The 25,450-nt window shown below is 38.0% G+C and overlaps 1 protein-coding gene and 1 non-coding gene across 2 annotated transcripts in view; one reads left to right on the top strand and one right to left on the bottom strand.

Annotated features, from left to right (window-relative positions):
- Positions 1 to 3,330: 3,330 nt before the first annotated feature.
- Positions 3,331 to 25,450, bottom strand: part of vash2 (vasohibin 2) — a 35,562-nt gene continuing 13,442 nt past the window's right edge. Inside the window, exons 6-9 of the mRNA XM_033648554.2 lie at positions 21,610 to 21,847; positions 21,377 to 21,520; positions 16,965 to 17,083; positions 3,331 to 10,136 (exon numbers count right to left, since the gene is read on the bottom strand). Of these exons, the coding sequence (XP_033504445.1) occupies positions 10,067 to 10,136; positions 16,965 to 17,083; positions 21,377 to 21,520; positions 21,610 to 21,847 (571 nt within the window). The 3' untranslated portion in view covers positions 3,331 to 10,066. The remainder of the gene's footprint in view (positions 10,137 to 16,964; positions 17,084 to 21,376; positions 21,521 to 21,609; positions 21,848 to 25,450) is intronic.
- Positions 25,035 to 25,107, top strand: trnat-ugu (transfer RNA threonine (anticodon UGU)). Its single transcript has one exon. It is a non-coding gene; the product is annotated as a tRNA-Thr (tRNA).

Here is a 25,450-nt window from a genome sequence, read left to right on the forward strand (position 1 = left end):
TGAAAAACTTTCTCTAAATAACAATTTTATCTCAAAAAATATTGACTTTATCTAAAAGTAATGGAAAACTTTTCTCAACATAACAATTTTAACTCAAAATAATGACTTCCTTATCCAAATAAAATGAAAAAACTTTTCAAAATAATGATTCTATCTCAAAATAATGACTTAGTATCTCATCTAAAATGAAAAACAGATATATTTCTAACTAAATGAGCACCTGTTATTTCATACCTTTTTAAATTATGTGATCTACCAGACTATTTAACCTCCAATTTAGACACCATTAATATGTTAGTTTATAGTTAATAGTTAAATAATACTTTCTGACTGTTTTGTTTGTTTGTTTGTTTGTTTGTTTGTTTGTTTCTGTGTGCTCTTTCTTACCCATTGTGTGTGGGTAACGGACATTAAAAAGATATTTACACATGGGCTGAATCTGTGAACATAATGACTGCACTGTGAGACTGCACTGAATTTCTTTAAAATAAAAATAAGTAAAATAAAATAAACAAAAAGACTTAGTATCTTAAAATAACACTTTCCTTGCCTAGAAATAATGGAAAACTTTCTCAACATAATGATTTTATCTCGAAATAATAATAACTCGGTATCTCAAAGTAATGATACACAATAGCCTACTGAGTACTTCAGGCAGATTTCTCATTAGCCATCACACTGGCAGAAATGTGCTTCCATACAAATCCACAATGTTAGATGTAAAGCAGTGTAATGCATCATTATATACACCACGTAACTGTGTTTTTGTTTTCTCTGTAACTTTGTTGTTTGAGAAGAGAGGAGGATTGTGGTGAGGTGAAAGCTTGTTTCTGCTGCCATCTAGTGGTTTAACTTCATTACTGGCCGCAGTGGTGTACAGGTGTCTCCAGGACACTGTGACATCACTGTTGGGTGTGGTGACAGGTGCAACAGACCACTCCCCTGACCAGTGGAATGATGTCATCCTGTAATTCTTCTGTGGTTTTGAAACCGAGGTGTTTTTAGCTTTTACTGCTGAAGGAAGGAGGACTGAGAGCAGGTTAAAACTGCAGTGGTCAGGGTCTGCAGCACAGCATGAGGTGGAAAATTAGTTTTTGTGTTTATCAACCCCCGCAGACAAGATTTGTAATGAATTATAATTTTGACAGTTTAAAGAACGAATCACATCAAATGAGAGACTGAATTATTGTTCTGTTTTTAAATGTGTTTTGAAAAGCTCCGGTGGCCTCTTGCGCTGTCTCACCTTGACAGCTCGGTCAACAGCTTGATCCTCACACACAGCAGAGAGGGAGGCGGAAATCATCTGTACACACACACACACACACACAGCGAGGTGAGCCTCCCCTGCCTTTCAATCCCTAAACTGCTGCATAGATGAGAAATGAAGGATTATTTCCGTAAATCTGCTGCCTCCATGTGCTTGTCTCAAACACACACACACACACACACACACACACATCTGCAGTGGGGCGTAAGCAGATTACTTTATCAGAAGCCAGGCTGTTGTGTGATGTGAGTGTACACAGGACTGTCATCTGAAAAGGAATAACATCATTCACATCGTAGTGTCACTGCAGCTTCCACGTGTTTCTCTAACACACTGCCTATGCATCGTTTCTTTAACTGTTTCTAGTGGTGGAAAGTAACTAAGTACATTTACTCCAGTACTGTACTTATGCACAGTTTTGAGACACTTGTACTTGAGTATTTCCATTTTATGCCACTCTGCTGCATTTTTGAGGCAGATATTGTACTTCTTACTCCACTACATTTATTTTAAAGCTTCAGTTACTTTGCAGATTAGATTAATTATACAAAATATAAATCAGTTATTATTACATAGACATATTATCTTAATGATATATATTATTAATAAGCTACTCAGCAGTATATAAAGTAACAGCTCCATCTAAAACAGCTGCAACATTAATACATAGTACATATTAATGCATCAGTAATTCTACATTATTCTGACATGGGCCATTCTGCATGAGAACTTTAACTTAATGTGCTTTATGAGTAAATTTTGATGCTGATATTTTTGTACTTTTAATTGAGTAAGATTTTGAATGCAGGACTTTTACTTCTAACATTATATTTTGTTTATTTAACTGTTATTTAACCAGGAAGTGCCAATGAGATTGGAAATCCCTTTTACAAGAGAGACCAGGCCAAGGTAGCAGCCAGTCAAAACACATTAAAATGCATCAAACACAACATATGATACAAAAATCATACGTCTTCCACCACTGACTGTTTCTCAGCTGGCAGTCAGACGTGAGTGATTTACATTTTCAGTGTTCACCTGAGTTTTCCCCTCTCATCTTCCTGATCTGCAGTCTGAGCACTGCGTCATGTTGATCCTGAGCTGTTTGCCGCTGACAGTAGAGCCAGGCTTTATGTTGTGTTTGATGTGATGAATTCCCCCCAAATCAGCCCATCAGCTCATGACTCAGTCAGCAGCCAACAAGCTAACCAACCAGACCGCTGAGCTTCATAATACTTAAATCCTTTCAGAAAAAACGTGATGTTTGCATCAGTTATGATGTAATATTACATTAATGTCACACTGTAAAAAGTAAACAAACTCTAGGAGTATTACCACAATATAAAAAGTCTGACTTTGTGTTATTTAGGTTTTTTTTTTTTTTAAAGAAGTCTGACATAATGTCGGCATTTTTTTGTGTTTTTAGATTAAAGTAAACATTAACAGATTTGTGAACTAATTATTTAGTGTACTAAGCACACGATTTTACAGTGTTAAAATAATTTTGGCTGTGCTCTCTGGTGAACCGCTGTCAGGCAAATAGTTAAACAACTTTGTGACCTCTTAGTGACCTTTTTTGTTTAATTTTTTTCTTTATTAGACAAGACAGATCCATGGCCATGGGTTGGAGTCGAGCCTGTGGCCGTTGCAGCAAGGACAGGGCCTTTGCACATGGGACATCTGTTCTACTGGGTGAGCTAGTGGGTGCCCCATCTTTAGTGTTTCTGCACCCAAGTTTCTTGTTGCTTACCAGCTGATATGTACGCCATCACCAATATATTTGTGATAAGCTAAAATCAGCCAGTAATATTGGTCCTGTCCATTTAATGATCAGGCTCTAATGTGCAACTGGCTCATTCAAATTAAGAGCTTGTAATAAGCTATATTATACTAAATAAACTCGCTGAGTAACAAGTAGCTGAATCATCAGATAAATTAAGTCCCAAAATAAAACTGCTCCCACACCAGCAGTTAAAAAAATATCTAATATATTTATACTTCCAACTTTTAACCATTAGTAAATCAATCTTATAAGTCGATGTGAAAAGTAAAAGGACACAGAGTTAAAAACATAGATCATTTATTAAAAGAAGACATGCTGCTACAGTTGTTGATAGAAACAGCTGCTGTCAGACCACTGATACTGTAACAGTAGGAAAGGTACATAATAATATTTACTGAGGGTCACATCTCCTACTATAGAGCTCCACAGGAATACAAAACCACACCACGTCCTCACACAGGGAACCTCAACAGCTCTCTTTAGAAACAATAATAATCATAATAATTATAGTGTGTATGTGTGTGTGGGCTCCTCAGGGCTCTGTGGTGTTTCCACATATTAAAGTCACTCACAGTTGAAGACGCTTAAATACTGTTACAGTGGTTTGATTTACACACACACACACACACACACATCACACTGATTTTTTGCTCGTCTTCTGCCGCCTCAGATTTGAGAGTTCTTCGCAGCACAGAGCAGATCAGTCTGCTTTTAAATGTTGAATGAAATTGTTTCCAGAAACAGGCAAAAAACTGCAACAAAACATTTTCTTTTTTGTCAAGAACTTCAGAGCATGTGTGATCAGGAAAATAAAGAACAGAAGCGGATAGCTGACAGACTCAATAAGTTTTTTTTTTGCACAATGCACATGGGCAACTCCTCCGAAGAACACACCAAAGACACAAAGTCAAAACTTAAGGATAGTCTTATCTGATTAAACCCACACTGCTGAGGCACTGGAAGCTTCACACGGACATTTTTAATGTCTAATAAATATTTATATGTCAAACATCGTCGAGATATGTTGCTCTGAATTTGGTTCGGCTTTTTTTTTGTCAATTCAGCAGACACAGTGCACAAATAGAATTTCTTTATCATATGTAGTGGGGAACTTTGAGATTTAACTGATGAGCAACCTCAGTGTGTAAAGTTTCTATAGAACTCACTCATGTTAAACTCATGAAGTTACACAGGTGGGCTTGCCGCAAGCCACAGCAGAGCCTCAAGAAGTTTCCTCATTAATCGCTGATTTCCAAACACACAGTACATTTTACAGTACAGAAAGATCAGGACCAGGATGGAGTTGAGAAATGTGGTATCAGCACTTTGGAAACAAATCAAAGGCCATAAAAAAAGAACATCGGCTACACTACTGTTCTTTTTTTGTTTTTTAAACAAATGGTCTCATTCAAAATGATAGTGTACAATCAATGAATCAAACCCAAATGTCTTCAAGAAGTCAAACCACAAACAGAATCTTATTAAAAAAAACAAAAACAAAACATTCAATAAAACCGTCAAGCACAAACGTCTCTATTGCAAACGGACATACAAACAGATTTCAGTTGCTACATTGAGTATCACTGTTTGGGGTTGTTGTATTTTGTCGTGACTTGTCGCAGTTCCCGTGTCCCTGCTGAGCAGTCAGGGAGCTTGTCACTGCAGTTGGGTCAAATCCTTACAACTGCAGTGTTGATGTTTGTCTTTAAATCCAAAGTTTCCATTATAATTTGTGCATTGAGATATTTGTGAACTTTAGGTCCTTGGTAACTGTTGAATCTCCGTTTTGTATAGTTCCAGAAACACATGTCAGAAAATCGTCTTTCCTGAAAGATGTACTCCAAGATATGTTGCTTCTTCAGTGTGAAAATGCACCAATTCCCCGTCTTGTTTCGTCCACAACCCCGGTGTGAAACAGGATTTTGAATACTCAAAAAGCAAAAGCAGCGTTGTGCTTCGTCTGTATGCTAACAAACATCGCGCCTTTAGAAAGTTATCAACACTGAAGCTTCAATACAAATATTAACATGGTGAGCTGGTTGCTTTGTGCCAGAGTGTCAGATCTCTGTCTCTGGGCTGTGCTATGGTCCACTGCTGGCCAAACATCAGAAATATGTAAAAATATTCTGCTTTTTTTCTCACAGCACCTTGATTTAGTGGTAATGGCTCAGGCTGGAGCTGCACAGAGGGAAAGCTGTGGGTTCTTGGCGAGTTAGTCTTAATAACCAAGATTTGTTTTTCTGTGCAGATGTTTTAGATTTTTTTTTGTAGATTGAGCCACAAACACCTTCCTCCTCCATTGTTTGAATTGGAAGACTAGGATTTTTGTCATCACCTGCTCTCCATGTGGCGTGTGCATAGCTCGTTGTTGGAACAAAAAGCTAGGATAAAACGTTCAGTTGGCAACAAAACATACTTGTTCTGTGAGCGAGAAGACACTGTGAAACATTCAAAGGAAAGTGATAAAACAATCAAATGACAATATTCACAAACAATCTGTACACAGACTCCTGAAACCCTCCTGCTGATGACTGATGCGACCAAAACACCAAAAGTAAAATGAGGAGTGTTTTCCCCTAAACTTTACAGATATGTAAGATTATCTTTGTTCCATTAGGTGTGAAGTTAAAAGTGCACCCTTTGACATCACTTTAAATCACAAAGTTAACATCCTGTTGGCTTGCTAGCAGCCTTCCTGCCTTTGTTGGCATTCCTTGGCACATAATAGTTAGCATACATGAGATACTAACAAAACAAGCACCCACTTTTAAAAACATTGCTCCACATCACTACCAGTGGCCAAAAACTTTACAGAGTGCCTTTAAAATAAGTTGCTGTTTTTGTTTGTAGCAGCTGGAAGTTAAAGTAAGGAGTTGAGTTACTTTGTTGTAGAAGTTTACAGGTGTTCGATCATTGCTAGCTTTGGTCGTCAAGAAACCTAATGTTGTTGCGTGCAGCCTAATTGAAAAAAGATAATCTCTGAGCTTGATTTTAGGAAACACCATTTTTCTGAGAGTTAATCCTTCAGATGAAAACTATAGAAATCAGCTGGGTTTTTTCAGTCATGCTAAAGGCAGATAGTTGTATTGTCTGTTCGGTTCTATGTAGCAGAAAGAGTTAGCCTTTAATGATTTTTTTTTTTTTTAAATCATGGATTTAATCTTTTGTCTTCACTCAATAGCTGCCCTCAAAATGTCATTGAGCAACGAACTTAACCCCTTAATTCTGTGAACAGAGCTGGTTGTACTCGTCAACACTTTCTCAATAAAAACGGACTTCTATAGTTCTCAGTCTGAAGGCTTAAAACCATACGGTACATTCTGTGGATGTAACAAACATGACTTAATGTAGATGCATTTTGACGTACAAACATATATACTGTATCTGAGTACAGCATGTGTTGAATATGTTTCGATATAAGGTTTCTGTTAACAACTGAATACTGTTTTGTCTCTGGTATGATACGTGATATTCAAACATCATTTCACTGGTTAAAACCAACTATGACATGTGTGACGTGTGATTTCAAGCTTCTTTGATTTCAAGCTTCTCAGCTGTGATCATCGAAGGCCTCAACAGGAAGATCCAAACAATAAAACCCCAATCAAATTCAGACTTGATTGGATTTTTTTTTGGACAATCCTTTTGATACATCACGCATACGAGCGTGAAGCAGTGCATACAGTACTGAACGCTCTCATCAAGGCTCTCATCGGTACAGAAGCTTCTCTGAGCAATAAGACAATTCAGCAAGCTGCTCTGAGAACTTTCATGGTTGCCTGACTCTTATTTGTCCCCTGTGAAGAACTAAAAATATGAGTTTCTGATTGGAAAACTGCTTTAACAAAACATTTTGACTTTCTTTGACATTCTAGGTTGACAAACACAGAGTGGAGCTGCCCTCATGTTGCGGAGCTGGAGCAGTGTCCTTTGACTCAATATCTCAGTTTCTCAGTATTACACCAAAAGTCAAAATGCATTCATCCATGAGATTAAAACATGACAATTTTCATTAATAGGAGCATTTGGTGACCAAAACAATCATCTTAGAGCCCTGTAAAGGTCCTGCCCCCACTGTCCCAACTGCCTGTATTATCTGCTGACAGCGTGCAGAGTATTGTATCCCTCTGTCAGATAAATCTGTCTTGAATGAGGCCTTTGTTAGAGTGTTCACTCGGCCAACATCTGCCTTCACTTCTCTTTTGTCTGAGTGGACAAACTGGCTTCAGCTGAACTTGGACCAGCTAAATTGTTTTATTTTCCAGCTGTTGGTGGAACAGCTGTGAAGGCAGCACCCAGCTGGCCAACAGTACGTTAGTTTACTGTGTGAACACATGGGTTGGCTACAGCAGAGTTTGGTTGACACATCCGAAGCCCCACAGCCTTCTGCTAACCTGTTTTGGAAAAACTAGTGATTTAATTTTTCAGGATATACTTTTTAAGGTACCCTTTTCAAGATCACAGTATTTTAAGAATAATCCACAATGCTCTCATTCATCAATTGTGTTGACCTCTCAATGTGTGGTATGTTTAATGTTAAACTGAACTGTGGTTGATTCTGTATCATTCACATTTCACTCTCAACAACAAGTTGAGTTAAGGCATGAGAAAGAAAAAAGAATAATGAATGTTGTCATAATTAATGTGTTAATTCTTAAGTTGTGGCCAAAAACATGTTTTGCGAGATCACAGTGGCCTTGACCTTTAACCACCAAAATTGAATCAGTTTGGTCTTGTGTCCAAGTGGATGTTTGTGCCAAATTCAAGGAAATTCCTTTTAAGGCTGTCAAGGTCACTGTGAACACAAGGTCACAGTGACCTTGTGTTCACAGTGGCCTTGACCTTTAACCACCAAAACTGAATCAGTTTGGTCTTGTGTCCAAGTGGATGTTTGTGCCAAATTCAAGGAAATTCCTTTTAAGGCTGTCAAGGTCACTGTAAACACAAGGTCACAGTGAACTTGACTTCTGACCACCAAGATCTAATCAGTTTATTTTTTAGTCCAAGTGGACAGTTGTGCCAAATTTGAGGAAATTCCCTCAAGGCCTTCTTGAAATATCACATTTATGAGAATGAAACAGATGCAAGGTTACACTGACTTTGATCTCTGACCATTGAAATCTAATGAGTTCATCTTTGAGTCAACGTGGAAGTTTGTACCAAATCGTAAGTAATTCCCTCAAGGCTTTTCCTGAAATACTGCGATCACGAGAATGGAAACGGACACAAGGTCACACTGACCTTGACCTTTGACTGCCAAAACCTTATCAGCCTTGAGTCCACGTGGACACTTGTGCCAAATTTGAAGAAATTCCCTCCAGGTATTCTTGAGATGCTGCGTTCATAAGAATGGGATGGATGGATGGACAAGCTAGCTTAGCCTACAGCTAAATTTCCATGCAAACAGGTGTTTTTTCCAAACAATTAAGCTATAATAAATAATAGAAATCACCTTGTTGAATAAATAACAATGTGAACGTTGAACGATCGACTCAATCAATAGTTATGTGGACAAAAATGCTGAACCTTCTCTTTTACTATAATATCAGTAAGTGCCTTTCTGTCTACATATTTAGTTTTAGATACTGTGACCATAAACTTCTCGTCCAACACGAGTCTGTATTTGAGTCTTTACATTTTTGTGTTTGAGGAGTTTTACTTGGCTGGAAACAGAGCTGTGGTTATGTATTCAGTTATGTGTCAACAGAGGGCAGAGGAGGAGGGGAATAAGAGAGGGGGTAGGGTGGGGGGCAGGAGGTTTGCCGCAGTGCTCTAATGATCGTTCACTGATGTTCTGCAGTGAATCCTCTCTCTATATAACTCCCTCTCTTCTCACCCCTTTCCATCTCTTCTCTTCTTCTTTCTTTTCCTCTCTATGAACTCCGTGTCTTTGATTTCCCTGCATACCTTATTGAACGTCCTCTCCTTATTCTACACTCGTCCTCTCTGATCAATAGAATCTGCATGTGGAAGTCTACTTAGTCATCTTATTTAAGTTGCTGTTGGTTCAGGGGGTTTTGGAAAGGTCGGATTGAAACTGAAATATTACTTCTGAACATCCCTTCAGTGGTCTTTTTATTAAAGCCAAAGTGCTGCAGTAGTTGAGCAGATGTGAGAATAAAGTGGGATAACAACACCCACACCTGTGAATCTCCTCCTCTAGGCCTGCCATGTTGGAAAACTGACAACAAAATGAAACCCTGTGAAGTCATTGCTGCTCCCATCCTTGACTTAAATTCTCAGTAAGAAATAGTGCCATAGAAGTAGCATCATGATAACTGATAATTTAACACGATAACGTGCCAAAACCCCCAATAAATTTAAATATTTTTAGTCTGTTCTGTGCGAAGAGAAACAGAATATGTTCTTGTGGTGACTCTTCCACCATGGATACCGGTCTCTCTCAACCACTGAAAAATATGTTCACCCATTTGTGCTGATAAATATCTACTCTTTCTTCTCTCTCACTTCCTGTTGTAGCCCTTCTCTAAGACACAAGGTCACTGAGGGGTCACACAACACTTGGCTTTATCTGTTGTCAGGACATGACAGCTCTCAGCCTTTAATTTCTACCTACCAGTTCAATGAAATCTTGTTAATCTAGAAATGCATTGATAGCACTTCTTCTGGGCTTATCCTACATCAGATGGATAGTGCTTCAACTACATGACTGACGTGTATGTGTAAGAGAAAGAGCAGCCACTCTCAGGTGTTAAATGATGAGGCTGTTGTCAAGAATTCATTGCTACTGAACAGTCCACTGTTAGGCATTAAAACCAGAACAACCAGTCACTTTTTGTCCGAGTCTTGGCTTCTGAAATATTCTTCCGCTTCCAGCTCAGAAAAGCTCTTTTAACATGTTTTAGTGTGTTCGTCAACCACCTTGACTGTGTGAAATCGCTCTAGCTGCAGTGACTCCTCTCTTGAAAGCGGTGGCAGGTAGAGGCTCTTCAGGAGGATCAGGGTGGCTGAGAAGGCTGGACGGATTTTGGATGATTGGGAGGTAATGATGGGGATCAGATGCGGATCTGGTAGCCATCATTAAGAGTGCTAAGCTCCGGAGGTTTCCTCTCCACCGAGGCCGGCCTGAAAGATGGATAGAAAGCAAAAAAAAAAGTGGTTAGATCACCGAGTGCATATTAAAAACACAGTGGTGGTATTGTTATTGTAGCAGTCCTCTTTCCTGCTGACATGTCCTCCTCAACGTTACACAGTAAAACTAAATTAGTACAAACCTCAGAACATTTACTTTGAAAAAAATGTCATAGAAGAGTATGTAAAAAAAAAAATGTCACAGTATAGTATGTCAAAAAAAAAAGTCACCGTATAGTATGTCATTTAACGCCATAAAAATGTCATAGGTTAGCATGCCATAAAATATTATAAAAATAATATAACATAGTATGTCATAAAAAATGTCAAAAAATATCATAGTATAGTATGTTAAATAAAGGCCTAAAAATGTCGTGTAGTATGTCAAAAAATGTTATGAAAATGTAACAGTATAGCATGTCATATTAATGTCAAAAATGTCATTGTATAGTGTGATGAAAATGTTATAAAAATGTCAATCATAGTATAGTATGTCCAACATTTTTAGAAAAATGACATAGTATAGTACGTCATAAAATGTCATAGTATAGTATGTCATAAAATGTCATAGTATGGTATGTCATAAAATGACATTAGTATGTCATAAAAATGTCACAGTATAGTATGTCCAACATTTTTATAAAAATGACATAGTATAGTATATCATAAAAATATCATAGTATACTATGTCATAAAAACGTCATAGTAAAATATGTCATAAAAATATCATCATATAGTATGTTATAAAATGTCATTGTAAAATATGTCATAAAAATGTCATAGTATAGTATGCCATACTATACTATGTCACAAAATGTCATAGTATAGTATGTCATAAAAATGTCATACTATACTATGTCATAAAATGTCATAGTATAGTATGTCATAAAAATATCACAGTATAGTATGTCCAACATTTTTATAAAAATGACATAGTATAGTACATCATAAAAAAAACGTAATAGTAAAATATGTCATAAAGATGTCATAGTATAGTATGTCAAAAATTTGTATAAAAATGTCATAGTATAGTATGTTATAAAAATGTCATAGTATAGTATGTCATAAAATGACATAGTATAGTATGTCATAAAATGACATATTATACAACAGTTAGTTCCGGCCCTGCAATCTGATTGGTCGAGAGACAGTAAAACTGTGATGATATTGGAGTACAACATCACGGTTATTTCACTGTGTATGTATCACTCCGCCTCACAGCCGATTGCAATCAACAATCAAATCAAAACTGACGGTTAGTGTCAGTTAGGTCAGCAGTTGCGTTGTAGGCTAATTAATTCATCCACTGTCAAACAGCCAAAAATATGGATTTATTTCCTAAAATAAGTTTTGAATTGAACTATGAATGGTCATCAGAGGAAGATGAGGGAGAGGAGAAGCTGAATCCATCTGAGCACACATCCAGGTTTGTCAGTGTTTCATCAGCGGAGCTCAATGACTTGGAGAAAAGCAACATACTGTCAGATCAGAAGGCAGAGTCGGCTGTGCCTGTGAAGCGACAGTCCACCATGCAGTCACCAGAGACTTATTTCACCAGCTGCACAATTAATGGAAACGTGCAGATAAATGTGTATAAAGAGAAAGTGCCTGGCGCACCATGTCTGCGTTACATAGCAACGGTGACAGCGGAGTCCTGAGGGTACTATTTTTGTTGGCGGAAGACAAATAAAATGCTTAAATTATCTATTTTGTCCTCATTTTTCAACATTTCTTAATCAGCCTTGCTTATTTAACTGTTGAACTGTTGTATAAAAGCTGTGCCTGCGGCCTCATGCCTATGACCGAATCACAGCCATGACAATATCACAGCACAACATCACTCCCTCTCGTGTGATATTGCTTAAGTATAGTATGTCATAAAAATGTCATAGTATAGTATGTCATAAAATGACATAGTATAGTATGTCAAAAATTTGTATAAAAATGTCATAGTATAGTATGTCATAAAAACGTCATAGTAAAATATGTCATAAAAAATATCATATAGTATGTTATAAAATGTCACTGTAAAATATGTCATAAAAATGTCATCGTATAGTATGTCATAAAACGACATAATATAGTATGTCAAAAATTTTATAAAAATTTCATAGTATAGTATGTCATAAAAATGTCATAGTATAGTATGTCATAAAATGACATAGTATAGTATGTCATAAAAAATTGTATAAAAATGTCATAGTATAGTATGTCATAAAATGACAGTATAGTATGTCATAAAAATTTGTATAAAAATGTCATAGTATAGTATGTCATAAAATGACAGTATGGTATGTCATAAAAATTTGTATAAAAATGTCATTGTATAGTATGTCATAAAATTACATAGTATAGTATGTCATAAAAAATTGTATAAAAATGTCATAGTATAGTATGTCATAAAATTACATAGTATAGTATGTCATAAAAATGTCACAGTATAGTATGTCATAAAATGACAGTATAGTATGTCATAAAAATTTATATAAAAATGTCATAGTATAGTATGTCATAAAAATGTCACAGTATAGTATGTCATAAAATGACAGTATAGTATGTCATAAAAATTTGTATAAAAATGTCATAGTATAGTATGTCATAAAATTACATAGTATAGTATGTCAAAAATTTGTATAAAAATGTCATAGTATAGTATGTCATAAAATTACATAGTATAGTATGTCAAAAATTTGTATAAAAATGTCATAGTATAGTATATCATAAAAATGTCACAGTATAGTATGTCATAAAATGACAGTATAGTATGTCATAAAAAATTGTATAAAAATGTCATAGTATAGTATGTCATAAAATTACATAGTATAGTATGTCAAAAATTTGTATAAAAATGTCATGGTATAGTATGTCATAAAAATGTCACAGTATAGTATGTCATAAAATGACAGTATAGTATGTCATAAAAATTTGTATAAAAATGTCATAGTATAGTATGTCATAAAATTACATAGTATAGTATGTCATAAAAAATTGTATAAAAATGTCATAGTATAGTATGTCATAAAAATGTCACAGTATAGTATGTCATAAAATGACAGTATAGTATGTCATAAAAATTTGTATAAAAATGTCATAGTATAGTATGTCATAAAAATTTGTATAAAAATGTCATAGTATAGTATGTCATAAAATTACATAGTATAGTATGTCAAAAATTTGTATAAAAATGTCATAGTATAGTACGTCATAAAATTACATAGTATAGTATGTCAAAAATTTGTATAAAAATGTCATAGTATAGTATGTCATAAAATGTCATAGTATAGTATGTCATAAAATTACATAGTATAGTATGTCAAAAATTTGTATAAAAATGTCATAGTATAGTATGTCATAAAAATGTCACAGTATAGTATGTCATAAAATGACAGTATCGTATGTCATAAAAATTTGTATAAAAATGTCATAGTATAGTATGTCATAAAAATTTGTATAAAAATGTCATAGTATAGTATGTCATAAAATTACATAGTATAGTATGTCCAAAAATTTGTATAAAAATGTCATAGTATAGTATGTCCAAATGTCATAGTATAGTATGTCATAAAATTACACAGTATAGTATGTCAAAAATTTGTATAAAAATGTCATAGTATAGTTTGTCATAAAAATGTCATAGTATGTCAAAAAAAAGTTTAAAAATGTCATAGTATAATATGTCATTAAAATGTCATAGTATAGTATGTCATAAAAAATATTATCATATAGTATGTTATAAAATGTCATTGTAAAATATGCCATAAAAATGTCATTGTATAGTTTGTCATAAAAATGTCATAGTATAGTATGTCATAAAAATGTTTTTCATAGGATAGTGTGTAATAAACACCTATGGGCAATTTAGAATTACCAATTAACCTGTATATCTTTGGATGGAGGGAGAAAGCAGGAGAAGGAGGAGGGTCCCACCCGCCACGATGACACAGGAAGAACATGCAAACTCCACACAGAGGGGGCCTAGCCAGCCGGCAGGTTTGTACCCAGAAGATGACAGTGCTAACCACTGTTCCACCGTGCCACCCCATCATAGTATAGTATATCATAAAAATGTTATAAAAATGTCCTAGTACAGTATGTCATAAACTATGATATGTGCAATTCAACCTGTTGAGAAGTGCTGAATAACACTGTTCACAGTGCAGTGCACATGTAAAGTGGAGAAAGAAAGTGCAGGAAGACATGACGAATGTGGAAAATGAGAAGGAGATTTAGCTCTCTCTCATTCCTCAGTAAGAAATTCTAAAAGCCAGAAAGTCATCAGATTTAACCCTCAGTTCTGTCTTCTTATTGCCCTCTCTTTTCACACCATCTCTTCCTCTCTCTCTTCCCATCCCCTCTTCTCCCTCACTCTTTTCTTTATCCGCTTTCATTTTCTTTAGTGATTTCTGCTTAGAAGGTCGCTTTCAAGTGCTCTCTCTCTCTCTGACACATCAAGAAGTGCTACTTGCTGAAGCCAATCTGTTGAACTGACAGCCTTTTTATTCCTCCTCCGCCTCTCTAAATGGTATTTTGATTTCCTCTTTTCTTCCTGTCCTCCGTCAGGCTTTGTCTCTTATTTTTCGAACCCCTCCACCTTTTCTTCTTTCCAACCTTTCTTCCCCCCTCTTCTCTCCTCCCATCTGTCATATTTTCTTCTCTCCTTTCCTCGTCTTTTCCTTCTCTCCTTCTTGCTGCCTTCTTCTTTTGATCCTGTTCTTGTTCTCTTTGAGTCCACTGTTCCTATTTCTTTCCTTATATGTTTTATTGTCTTTAACCATCTGTGCTCAGAGAGTTCACAGAACTGTACTTTTAAAATCTTTTTAAATGCTGTTTTTAATATATTCCAGGGCATGTTTTGTGTTTTTATCCTTTTTATCAAATGTTATTTCACTTAATTTTAGTTTTGTGTTGTATTTGTTGGTGTACAGCAGGCAGTGCTGGAAACAGCCTGCTGAAATGTCTTACTCATGCTGCTAAATAACCCTGTGCATTTCAAGAGTCCATGCTCTCTGCTGTTTAAAACCAGCAGCAGATTATTGCGCTGTCTCTGCTGGAGTTGTCTGTCTGAAGTGGCAACATGTTGTTAAGTGCTCTGTTGATAACAGTAATAGCCTTTTAAGTACCACATTCAAGTGGTTTAAAGTGGTAATGTGCTATTCTGATGTGTCCTGTTCATTTAAACTGTTTCTCTGCACTCATGAGAAAATTAACTTTTATGAAGATTAAAATAACAATGTATTTGACTGAACCCTGAAGGGAAAAGAAACTAAATGTACGCTAATAAAGAAACTTCTCATTTGACTAAAAAAAAAAAGTTATTTCTCTAGCTTGCATTCCTCTCTTTATCTGCAGCTCCTTGTGATGGGTGATAAGAGAAGTTGGTGCAAAATAATAGCTTTCAGGTGGTTTTACCTCACTGAGCATCATTAAAATATCACGTGTCCCTAGCCACTGACAGAGGATCAAGTTTTAGACATGACAACAGCTACTGTATTGTGCAGACCAGCACGATCAGTTATCGTGTTTTTGAGATTTTCATTACTTTAAAACTGAGGAGGATGGTGGTTAAATGCAGCAAGGAAAAGCCTCCTTTTTGCGTTGGAGTTTTATTAAACACACACATGCACACAAGCAGGCACACACACATACACATCTGAATAATTAGATGGTTAATCCCACTTGAGCTTCTCATAAGAAAGGTCATCGCGGTGCCATGTCAAATGGCGACACACAGCACTGTCACTAATTCTGGTGCAGCGTGCGTGTGTGTGTGTGTGTTGTGTTTGTGGTGACTCTGCAGTAGGCCTGGGCTGCAGCTGTCGTCCAAGTCAGATTGTGTTACATCCTACCACACAGCTGACAGCACACACAAACACAGTCGGCATCCTGCATGTGTGTCACAGTTTCCCTGCCATTGAATTGGAGTGGTGAGTCACCTTGTTTTTAAGAGCTACTAACCCTGAAAGAATTTAATACATATTCGTTTCAATTGAGAGTTTTACAACTGATATGAAAGTAATTATTACATGAGATCACTTCTTTGAAAAAGCTTCAAACCAAGAAAACAATTTGGAAGAATTAGATAAAGAGTAAAACCTACTTAAAGGGATTCACACACTAAAAATCGATGTAGAAAATGCAGTTATCCTTCATAACTGAATAACTGTATTCACGCCGAGTCAAAGACTAGCTCCCAATGATTCAAACAAGATCTTTAGTCATGTTCTCTTGTGTGTATTAAAGCCACAGAGCAAGGTGTCTTTAAATTTTCAGATTTCTCCACGGAGTTTGGTTTTATGTTTTTTTCTGATTCAATACATGGATTTATGTTTTACACGCATCTACATCTACATTTACATCCTGTATCTCAGGAACAAAGAGAGAGGCACTCTGCTGCTGAGGCACACACACACACTAACACACCATGATGACAACGCCAAGTGTCAGCTGAACAGAACAAGGACTTGTCTGCCGGCTAATAATGCTGAGCTGTCAGCAACACTCACACACACTCTCTCACACTCAAGCCACTTCAGATCTAACCTCTCCTTGACCTGAGCAGCAAAGCCATGGGGAGAAAGAAAGGAGGGGAAAGGTAGGAACACACAATGGTTGATAAATACCAGCTGCTACCATTAAAACACTGGTGAACTCACTGGTAAGTTTAGAGACCAGCATTAATTCTTCTCTGTATAAAAATCTAGTGAGCTGCTACTGTAAAAAGTGGTCTGGAAAAGAGCATACACGACCACAGATACACACACATACCCATGTCATCTGCTCAAAGTTTCCTGTCCCAAGGCACAAACATTGGAAAACACTCACGATTTGTCTCTGCGGTGTGTGAAGCGTCGCTGGGGACTGCTCTGCCGTCGCCTTGGTGATAAGGATTTCCCCCGGCTCCGCTCCTTGATTGGTGACTGCGCACTGGATGATTTAAGGATCTAAGAAAATCACACAAAGAACAGTCAATATCACTATGTTGTGACAATTTACACTTCAGTTTGTATTCTAAGTATTTATCTGACTGACACTGATACAGAGCAAAGCCAGCTTTGTATCATAACGATGTGAGTAGCATGTGTAAATGAACTGTTTAACTTCCCTCAATCTTGCCAGTGCCCAGATCTCCCTGCTCATTTGCCAAAATCTGGATTTCCACTGGCTCGTATTGCCTATATCTTGCCTAAAATGTCTTCAGAGACATTTTGGTGCACCACTTAGCTGTAATACAATAGTTTGTGAACAGAAAGAGAACTACATACTGTTTCCTGTATTGTGAAAAACAGAGGCTGAAAACAAAAAAAGAAATCAAACAGTAAAACTAGACAGTGCTGACCAAATATGACCCAGGATTCTGTTAGTATGTTTACTTAGGGAACATATTTTAGCTTCCTGTTTAACTGTAATTTCAGATAATTTGTTGCCAGCTGGCCATCATATTGTTTTTCAGGGGAGCAACTCAGATTACATCACCCACTAACAGGAGCCTCTATTGGTCCGGGGTGGCACAGCGCATTCTGGTAGTTATAGGTTTTCTACTTCTTGACCAAAGCAAATACCACAGCCCTTTCCTTCTGTTTTCTCTGGTCATGTAGCACCAATTTCAAAAGTATTTGCATCTTTCTACTGCATAGACAGCCCAGGTTTGTGAGAAGACCATCTTTCCAGCGTTGAAATACTACTTTAAGTATATACAGTAGGGCTGCCCCCTTCATTGGTCGACTACAAACATGACGTATCATCTGAAACATGGAAGTAGCTACATGCCCATTAGCCACTTAGCACAATCATTACTGCTTTGTCGACAGTGTCATTAACAGACGGCTCGCTCAGTGTGTGACGTGCACTTGTAGATAAAATATAGGCCTATTTAATGAAGGTTCATTAGTACGGTTTTGTATTTCTCTGTAATGTAGCACAGTGTTAACAATGTTACTGATACTATTCTTTCTCACACCTTGAACTCAAACCATTGTGTTCCCCCACCCGAAATATATGACTAAATTATTGAATTAATATCGTAAACATGCCAGCAACTACTCGACTAATGGCCCTAAATGACGACTATTGGTTGACTAGGAAAATTCTTAGTCGGGGGCAGCCCTAATATATAGTCAACAAAATGTCTTATTGTGATAAAATGCCAATCACAAGTCTCATAGCCCAAGGTGTCATCTTCAAATTACTTGTTTTGTCTGCTCAACAGTGCAAAACCCAAATGGATTCAGTTTTAATGATATACAACAGAAAAAGGCAGCAAATCCTCACACTTGTCAGTCAACTCATTGATTAATGGACCAATCATTTCAGTTCGACATGGCTGATTTGAGAGTCTGTGTTAACAAACAGATGGACCAATCTGCCAAAAAAAACACTCATGGGATCATTCACCCAGTGAAAACGCAGGAAACATGCTGCTTTTCTATTTACACCCTGCTACACCCTCACATTTCAACGTACAGAAACTATGCTAGCATGACTCCAACAACCACTGCTGTTACTCAGCTGCAGGGCAGAAAATGCAACCATGACGAATGGGACCCCAGAACAACAATCCCACTATGGACATACATGCTTGTGTGGGTGATTTGTTTTTCTTTTTTAATCTCACTCAATCTTGACAAACTGCTGTGGCAAATGAATCATGGAGAAAACACAATTTAAAGCTACACATAAGGCATTTCATATGTGTGCGTGTGTGTAATAAACAGTAACTTGAAGCTATCATTAAGAACTCAGCAGGTGAGGAAAACTGCAGGATGAACACGGATGGCAAGTTTTCCCGGACAAAGCAAAAGCCAGGAAATGGCTCATATTCCACAGCTGGTCATGTTAGTCATGTGGCTCTGATAGATGAGTCTCAGTGTCTGTGTGTGTGTGTGTGTGTGTGTGTGTGTTTGTTTCCTACCTCACATATCCTACAGCCTTTTTGAGAATCATGCTTTAACATGACTTAAATGTTTCTATTTTTTGAACCATGAAACTTTATATCAAGTCCTTGATGCAGAAGGGTGTGTGTGTTACTGTGAGTTTACACATTTTACATCTTGTGAGGACCATCAGTGACCTACTGTAGTGCATTCCATAGCCTGTAACATAAACCTAATTTTGACCTTAACCCTAAAACAGCCCTTGGAAGAAGAAAGAGGAACAAACTAGATAATCTCACTGTCAAAGTCCAAAACTCAGCTGGGTCCTTATAAAAATAGATGCACATGGGCACACACACACACACACACACACACACCCACACACACACACACACACACACACAAAAAAAAGTCTATACTAAATTCACATTCTCTGGAGTACAACAGAGATTATACTAAAGCCATACGAACCACAACACAGCTGACCAGAGTCTGACTGTGTGTCTGTGTTTTCATGTGCATGTGTGTGTGTGTGACAGCTGCAAACTCGCTGACCTACATATCTCGCTGACATGCAATGCAGTCCATACACCACTATCCAACATCATCATCTCGCATGCAACCACACACATACACCCAGAACCTCAACCATCACCTTTGTGGAATTGCATGTGGTGTGGGAAATATGGAAAAATGTGAAAAGAAAACAAAAAGCCAACCCGTAGAAACTGAAAATAAAAACCCCGGGGTTCGCAAAGCATTTAACCTCAAACAAACCCACTTCTCGGCGTCTCCTCCTCTTCCTCACACACACACACATACTCGCACATTCCTTCCTTCCCCATCATGCCCTAAATAATTCCTGACAGTTTATATTCCATGTTCAGCAAGAGGGAAACTACATCCATCTCTGGTCTCATGGAAAAAAGTAATAAAGGTGTTTCCCCTGTTCAGTTTCAAAAGGAAAAAAAAAAGTCCAGGAGGGTTTTTTTTCTGAGTTTAGCTGCCTGGATCATCAGAACACAAGACAATGTGCTGTTTCAACTTAAAGTCTATGTAAACAGAGGCACTGAGATTAGAAATGACTGCTGACTACATCAGGGTTATAATGTTGGAGATGATATTAAAAAAAAGTAAAAAGTAAACTATAAATGTAACTTTGTGAGAGAAGTGTTGTGGCTGAGCAGCGGCACTGGTTACGGTATCAACTTGTCTCAGCTGAATAAATCAAATCAGATATTTTAATTCAGTTTGGATCTGACTATCAATCAAATACATTACATGTGACCATTAATAGTAACTGTGTACATCAAGATTGTGTGTTTTTATTCACACTGACATTTCACTACTTTTAAAAGGTCATGTTTGCCCCTCCTTGATCTGATTTTGAGAGGCATTTTGCTTTCTTGTATTCCACTATGAAATTACACGTCTGTATTGGATTTTGGCAAATAAACTCCCCATTGGTTGAACCACTAAGAACTGTTTTACTTCTGTCCCACTGCTGGGAGCTGGCCAATGAATCCCAAAAGGTCCATTTTCACCCTGCTGTCTTCAGTTGTTACCATATTTGTTGATTTGTTTTGTGGTTTGAGTGCAGTCTGTATTTTCTTCTGCCTCTGGCTACAGTGAGCCAAGTTTCTTCTCCTGCCTCAGGCTGCACACTTACTCTCAAACAACACTGAGGCTCAAATAGGATACTGTTATTTATCAGGGGAATTTAACTTTTATTTCACTGATATTTTTTGTATCTACCTGGACACTTTTGTCTTGAGTACACATTCATTTCTGAGCCTGGTATATCCATTTCTCTTGTGAGAAATATTATGTAAATGATATAGTTTGATTAACACAGCTGGTTTGTAGGAAACCCATAACCTTAAACTTACTGATAAAACCTTTTTATGAGGTTCTGAACATTAAGCATCATCAAGTGTTTGGTGTTCTTATCTTTATGATGACTTCAGTGAAAAAAATAAAGAGGAAAACACTTAATTGTTGATTGATTTTTTTTCAATTGTAATTGTCAAATTTTAAGTTTTTGGAATAAACTAGAATGAGATATTGAGTTCACAAGAAAGAGACACACATGGTCACAGTGACCTTGGCCTTTAACCTATGACCACCAGAGTATAATCAGTTCATTCATGAGTCCAAGTGGACGTTTGTGCCAAATTTGAATACATTGCCTCAAAGCGTTCTTGGTATATCGCAATCACAAGAATGAGACGGATGGAGGGATGGACAACCCGAAAACATAATGCCTCTGGCCACGCTTTTTGCTGGTGCACAGGCATAAAATCTGTATTAAAATCAAATCAAACCCTAAAGTGTACAGCATGTCTGTGTGCATACAGTATGTACCTTCATCCTCATATCTCGGCCGTGTTTCTCCAGTTCCTTCCTCATCTCCTGGGCTCCCAGTCGTGCAGCGTTCAGCACCAAATGCTTCCACTCAATCGGCTGAAAGACGTGGGGGTCGTGAGGCACATACAGGCCGATCTTCACCTGGGAGAAGCAGGGTTTAAAATCAATTAATGATTCTACCACCCTTCCACCTACATAACACATCTTCATCCCTCCGTCTCTATTCTTACCTTCTTCAGAGTGTGCTGGTATCTTTTGTAGGAGCTCTCAAACTCAGCTACAAGTTCTCCCAGTGTGCGGTGTGTCAGCGGTTTGTCCATCAGGTCCTGCCGGCGGCTCATGCCAAGTGACCCATAGCGGCCGTTGCAGTAGATGCCCAGTACAACATGGTGGAAGCAGTGGCCAGAAAACTGGGTCTTAAAGCTGATGGGGAAACGCTCGAGAGACGTCAGCCCGTTGGTCAGGTAGCTGGTTAACACAGTTAAGAAAGGATCTCAAGGGCATTATTTTGCTTCATGTCGTCTGGAGTTCTATTTTTCGATTTATTAGATGAACTAATCTAGATGCACTCTGACCGCACTGCTGGAGCTGCACATTTGACTACAGACCTGAAATAAAAAACAACATCTGAGTGCAAAACCCAAGAGTTAAAGTGAAAGTGTATTTGTTTTGATTTCTCACAGCAGAGGCAGCACAGCAGCTTGACTCATGTGAAATTAGATTCAGTCTGACTCTCAGAAGGCCAATACTATGAAAATGCCACGGGGTAAACAATAGCTCTGTGACTGCCAAAGTTTGTGCAGCTCCCCTTGTCTGACTAAATGTGACTAGAAAAACAAACTGAGAGACAGATGAGCTATCTGGTACCATCAGAAACCTGAGGAGATGATGACACATGTTCAGGGTATGTGTGTGTGGCTGACCTTGTGACTCACTCACAGGAGATATAGTGCAATATGTGCACCTCTTGACCTTTGACCTTCTCATTCCGAATTCTTACCCATCCATATAGTTTCTACTTCTCTTTCTAATCTTCTTTCCTCTCTGTCCTTTCCTCCTTTTCTACTCTGCTGCTCCTGATGCCTTCAAATCCAACAATCCAGGTTCACACCGATTTCAAAATGTGGAAGACTCAATTATTAGTAAAATATTTAACTGAGCCCAATCTCTGTCTGACATAGCGCAGAACTGATAGGGTAACATTCAACTCAACAGAAAGTTAATAATTCTTCAGTGGTGGAAAAACATGTTTGTAACAACAACATATGAAAACTGAATGAGGTCTATATTTAGTCAGCTCTCATGCTGTGGACTGCACAGCTTCGTAGAGAGCTCAACACTGACAGGGATCCAACTGTAGCAATCTGTGCAAACACAAACACACACACACAAACACACACACACACACACACACACACACACACACACACACACAGATCTGGACAGTATCTTTGTCGGCCAGTGGCCAACCATCTGCTCTGTTCTGTCCACGGAGGCCTGTCATTGGCCAGTGTGCCTGCCCGTCACCTCAGCAGCCTGGATGCCACAGCACTGCTGTGTTTTCATTAAATATTCACTAAGGGCCATCAACACAACTAGACCACTGATCACACACACACATACCAGTGTGTATCAGCATGACTGTGTGCTGTAGGGAAGCTCACAGCATTAAAGCAGAACAGGCCTGGCCTACTGTATGAAGAAACCAGATCTTCACAGTTGGGTGTTCTTAAGCAAGACATTGAATCCCTTCCTGCTGAGCTAATAACAGTTTCTATATTCTGTATGTTGTCTTAAAGACTAAATCTATATATAAAATGCTCGGACAAGAACTTTCTTAAAATATGATTGTCTAAGACAGCAAAAGAGATTAATTATACTTTGAAAGGCTAAAAAAGACATGCATACAAACAAACAAACACACACACGGTTTCATTAACTGCAATGGCGATAAGTCAACTGCAGCTATCATTATACTCTTCTTCATCTTAATAACAGAAGCAAAAAGGCTGTGCATTAACTGTGTAGACACAAAACACACCCTGTTCCTTTCTAATGAATAGTTCATTAAACAAACACACTTCCTGTGATGGAGGACATGTGATGCTGCTAAAAGTACATCTCTCTCTCTCTCTCTCTCTCTCCCTTTTGGTTGTCATAGAGACCACTACGAGAGCTGTCAGTTTTAACACGGCCGATGAGTACAGCATCCTTCTCTCTTTCTAACACTCACCTTATTGCTTTGAAATTAAAGTTATAATAATCCTAGAGTCAGCTCTATCTATGCATCCATCCATCCAATCTCAACCTGACAGCAGACTGGCTTTAATACTCTCTTAGGCTTCAAATACTGTATTTCACTGTGTTATGTCTGGGAGGCAGAGGTAAGTGAGACGCCTTATCTATGGATATAATGCAGAGCTAATCCAGTGGGTTTTTAAATTCACTTTCTCTGTCTCTTTCTCCCTCATGCGTCCTTCCCCCTCTCCTCCTCGAGTTTCTCTCCACATTCCCTTCCTCGCTACATTTCAAAGCAGCGAGATTTAAGATAAGAAAATACAGGAAAAGGCATAAAATCCTCTTTATGTATGGTGCCATTTTACGTAGAACCATGTGCTTGCCTCATCTTCATCACAAGCAAACTCTAGTTCTTTGAGTTTCAGTAGGAGCTCGGGAATTGGTCTTGAAATATGGTATGGTTTGTGGACACTGGAGTCTGGAGCTGTTCTCATGCATTGTATTAGGCCTCAGTTTCAGTTAGGGGAGGTATTAATGCTACAGTGCACAATGATATTTTAAGCGGTACCATAAAGTTCAGTTTGGTACGCTTTTTTTCCGTTTCCACTATGAAAAGTTATGGATGGTTCCAATGGAACTGCTCCATACTGTCCCCATTTTTGGTCACCCCTCTGTTGGGGTACCTAGCACACAGATCTAGGAGTTTTATTTTCAGCAATTACATATGGGTTTAATGTCCAGGTGTCCACATACTTTTGGCCATGTAGTTTGTCTAAAAGTTTTTTGGAAAAGTTCCTGCTCTGATTATTATTCAACTCGAGGCTGCTTTGTGCTCTAGCCTTGTTCTGCAAAACACTGCTCGGTGATGGCTGATCCGATGAGACACAGAGTCAAACACACACACATAGTGAACACACAAACCCACACAAAGAGCTGGTGTGACCCAAGATACACCCTGAATATCCTGGAGAGAATTCAGATCACTGTTAACCAGGAAGGGAAAAAACAGCGGCGGAGGACAAACTGGACCCAGACACAAAGACAAGGAGACAGACAGCTCCAACTGCCACAAGCAACAACAGTTGCTGCTCATCCCTCTTGCTTTTCTATCCTAACTGTCTGTCCCTATCTACTCCTATCCTCTCCTAACACTGTCTCACTTTTTATTATCAGTGACACAGTGTTCTGATATATAATTTATTTAGAACAATCATATCTGACTGCAATTTTTGGACATTTTAAACTTACTCTGGAGCCCAGTGAGGAATGAGCAAACATTAAAGTCACTGATAGAGTCAACAGGTTAGGTCACGTTGATGTCACATTGCCTTAACAATACCTGGTATGTAAACAGGGTGTGTCCCCACCTGTCATTAACATTTCAAATACTGGTCATCTGCCAGCAATGTACAAGTAAGGCCTCATAGCTCAGTGGTTAGAGCACTGGTCTTGTAAACCAGGGGTCGCGAGTTCAATTCTCGCTGGGGCCTGGGTCCTTTTACAGAGGATGACCTCAGCGCCCCCTGAAAGGTGACACTGCACAAACACGCTGTCCCTTGCTGATATAAATGCAACAGTATGACTTTATATAAAGGGCACAAAGCAGCAGAAGAAGATCTCACACCATTAGATTGCCTTGTCTGTTCCTCACCCCGTCCTTTTTCTCACTCCCTCTGGCTCACATGTCCCCTCTTTCCTTCTCCTTTATGTGATTTTTCTGTCGACTTCGTGCTGCTTTCTCTATTTCCCTCCCTCTCTCCTCCTTTCATCTAGAGGCTAAAGCCAGTCTCGATTAAAGTCACTGTCAGCTGCCACCCTGTCAGCCACAGGAGG

This window comes from Epinephelus lanceolatus, chromosome 13 (genome assembly GCF_041903045.1).
Source record: "Epinephelus lanceolatus isolate andai-2023 chromosome 13, ASM4190304v1, whole genome shotgun sequence".
Taxonomy (NCBI): domain Eukaryota; kingdom Metazoa; phylum Chordata; class Actinopteri; order Perciformes; family Serranidae; genus Epinephelus; species Epinephelus lanceolatus.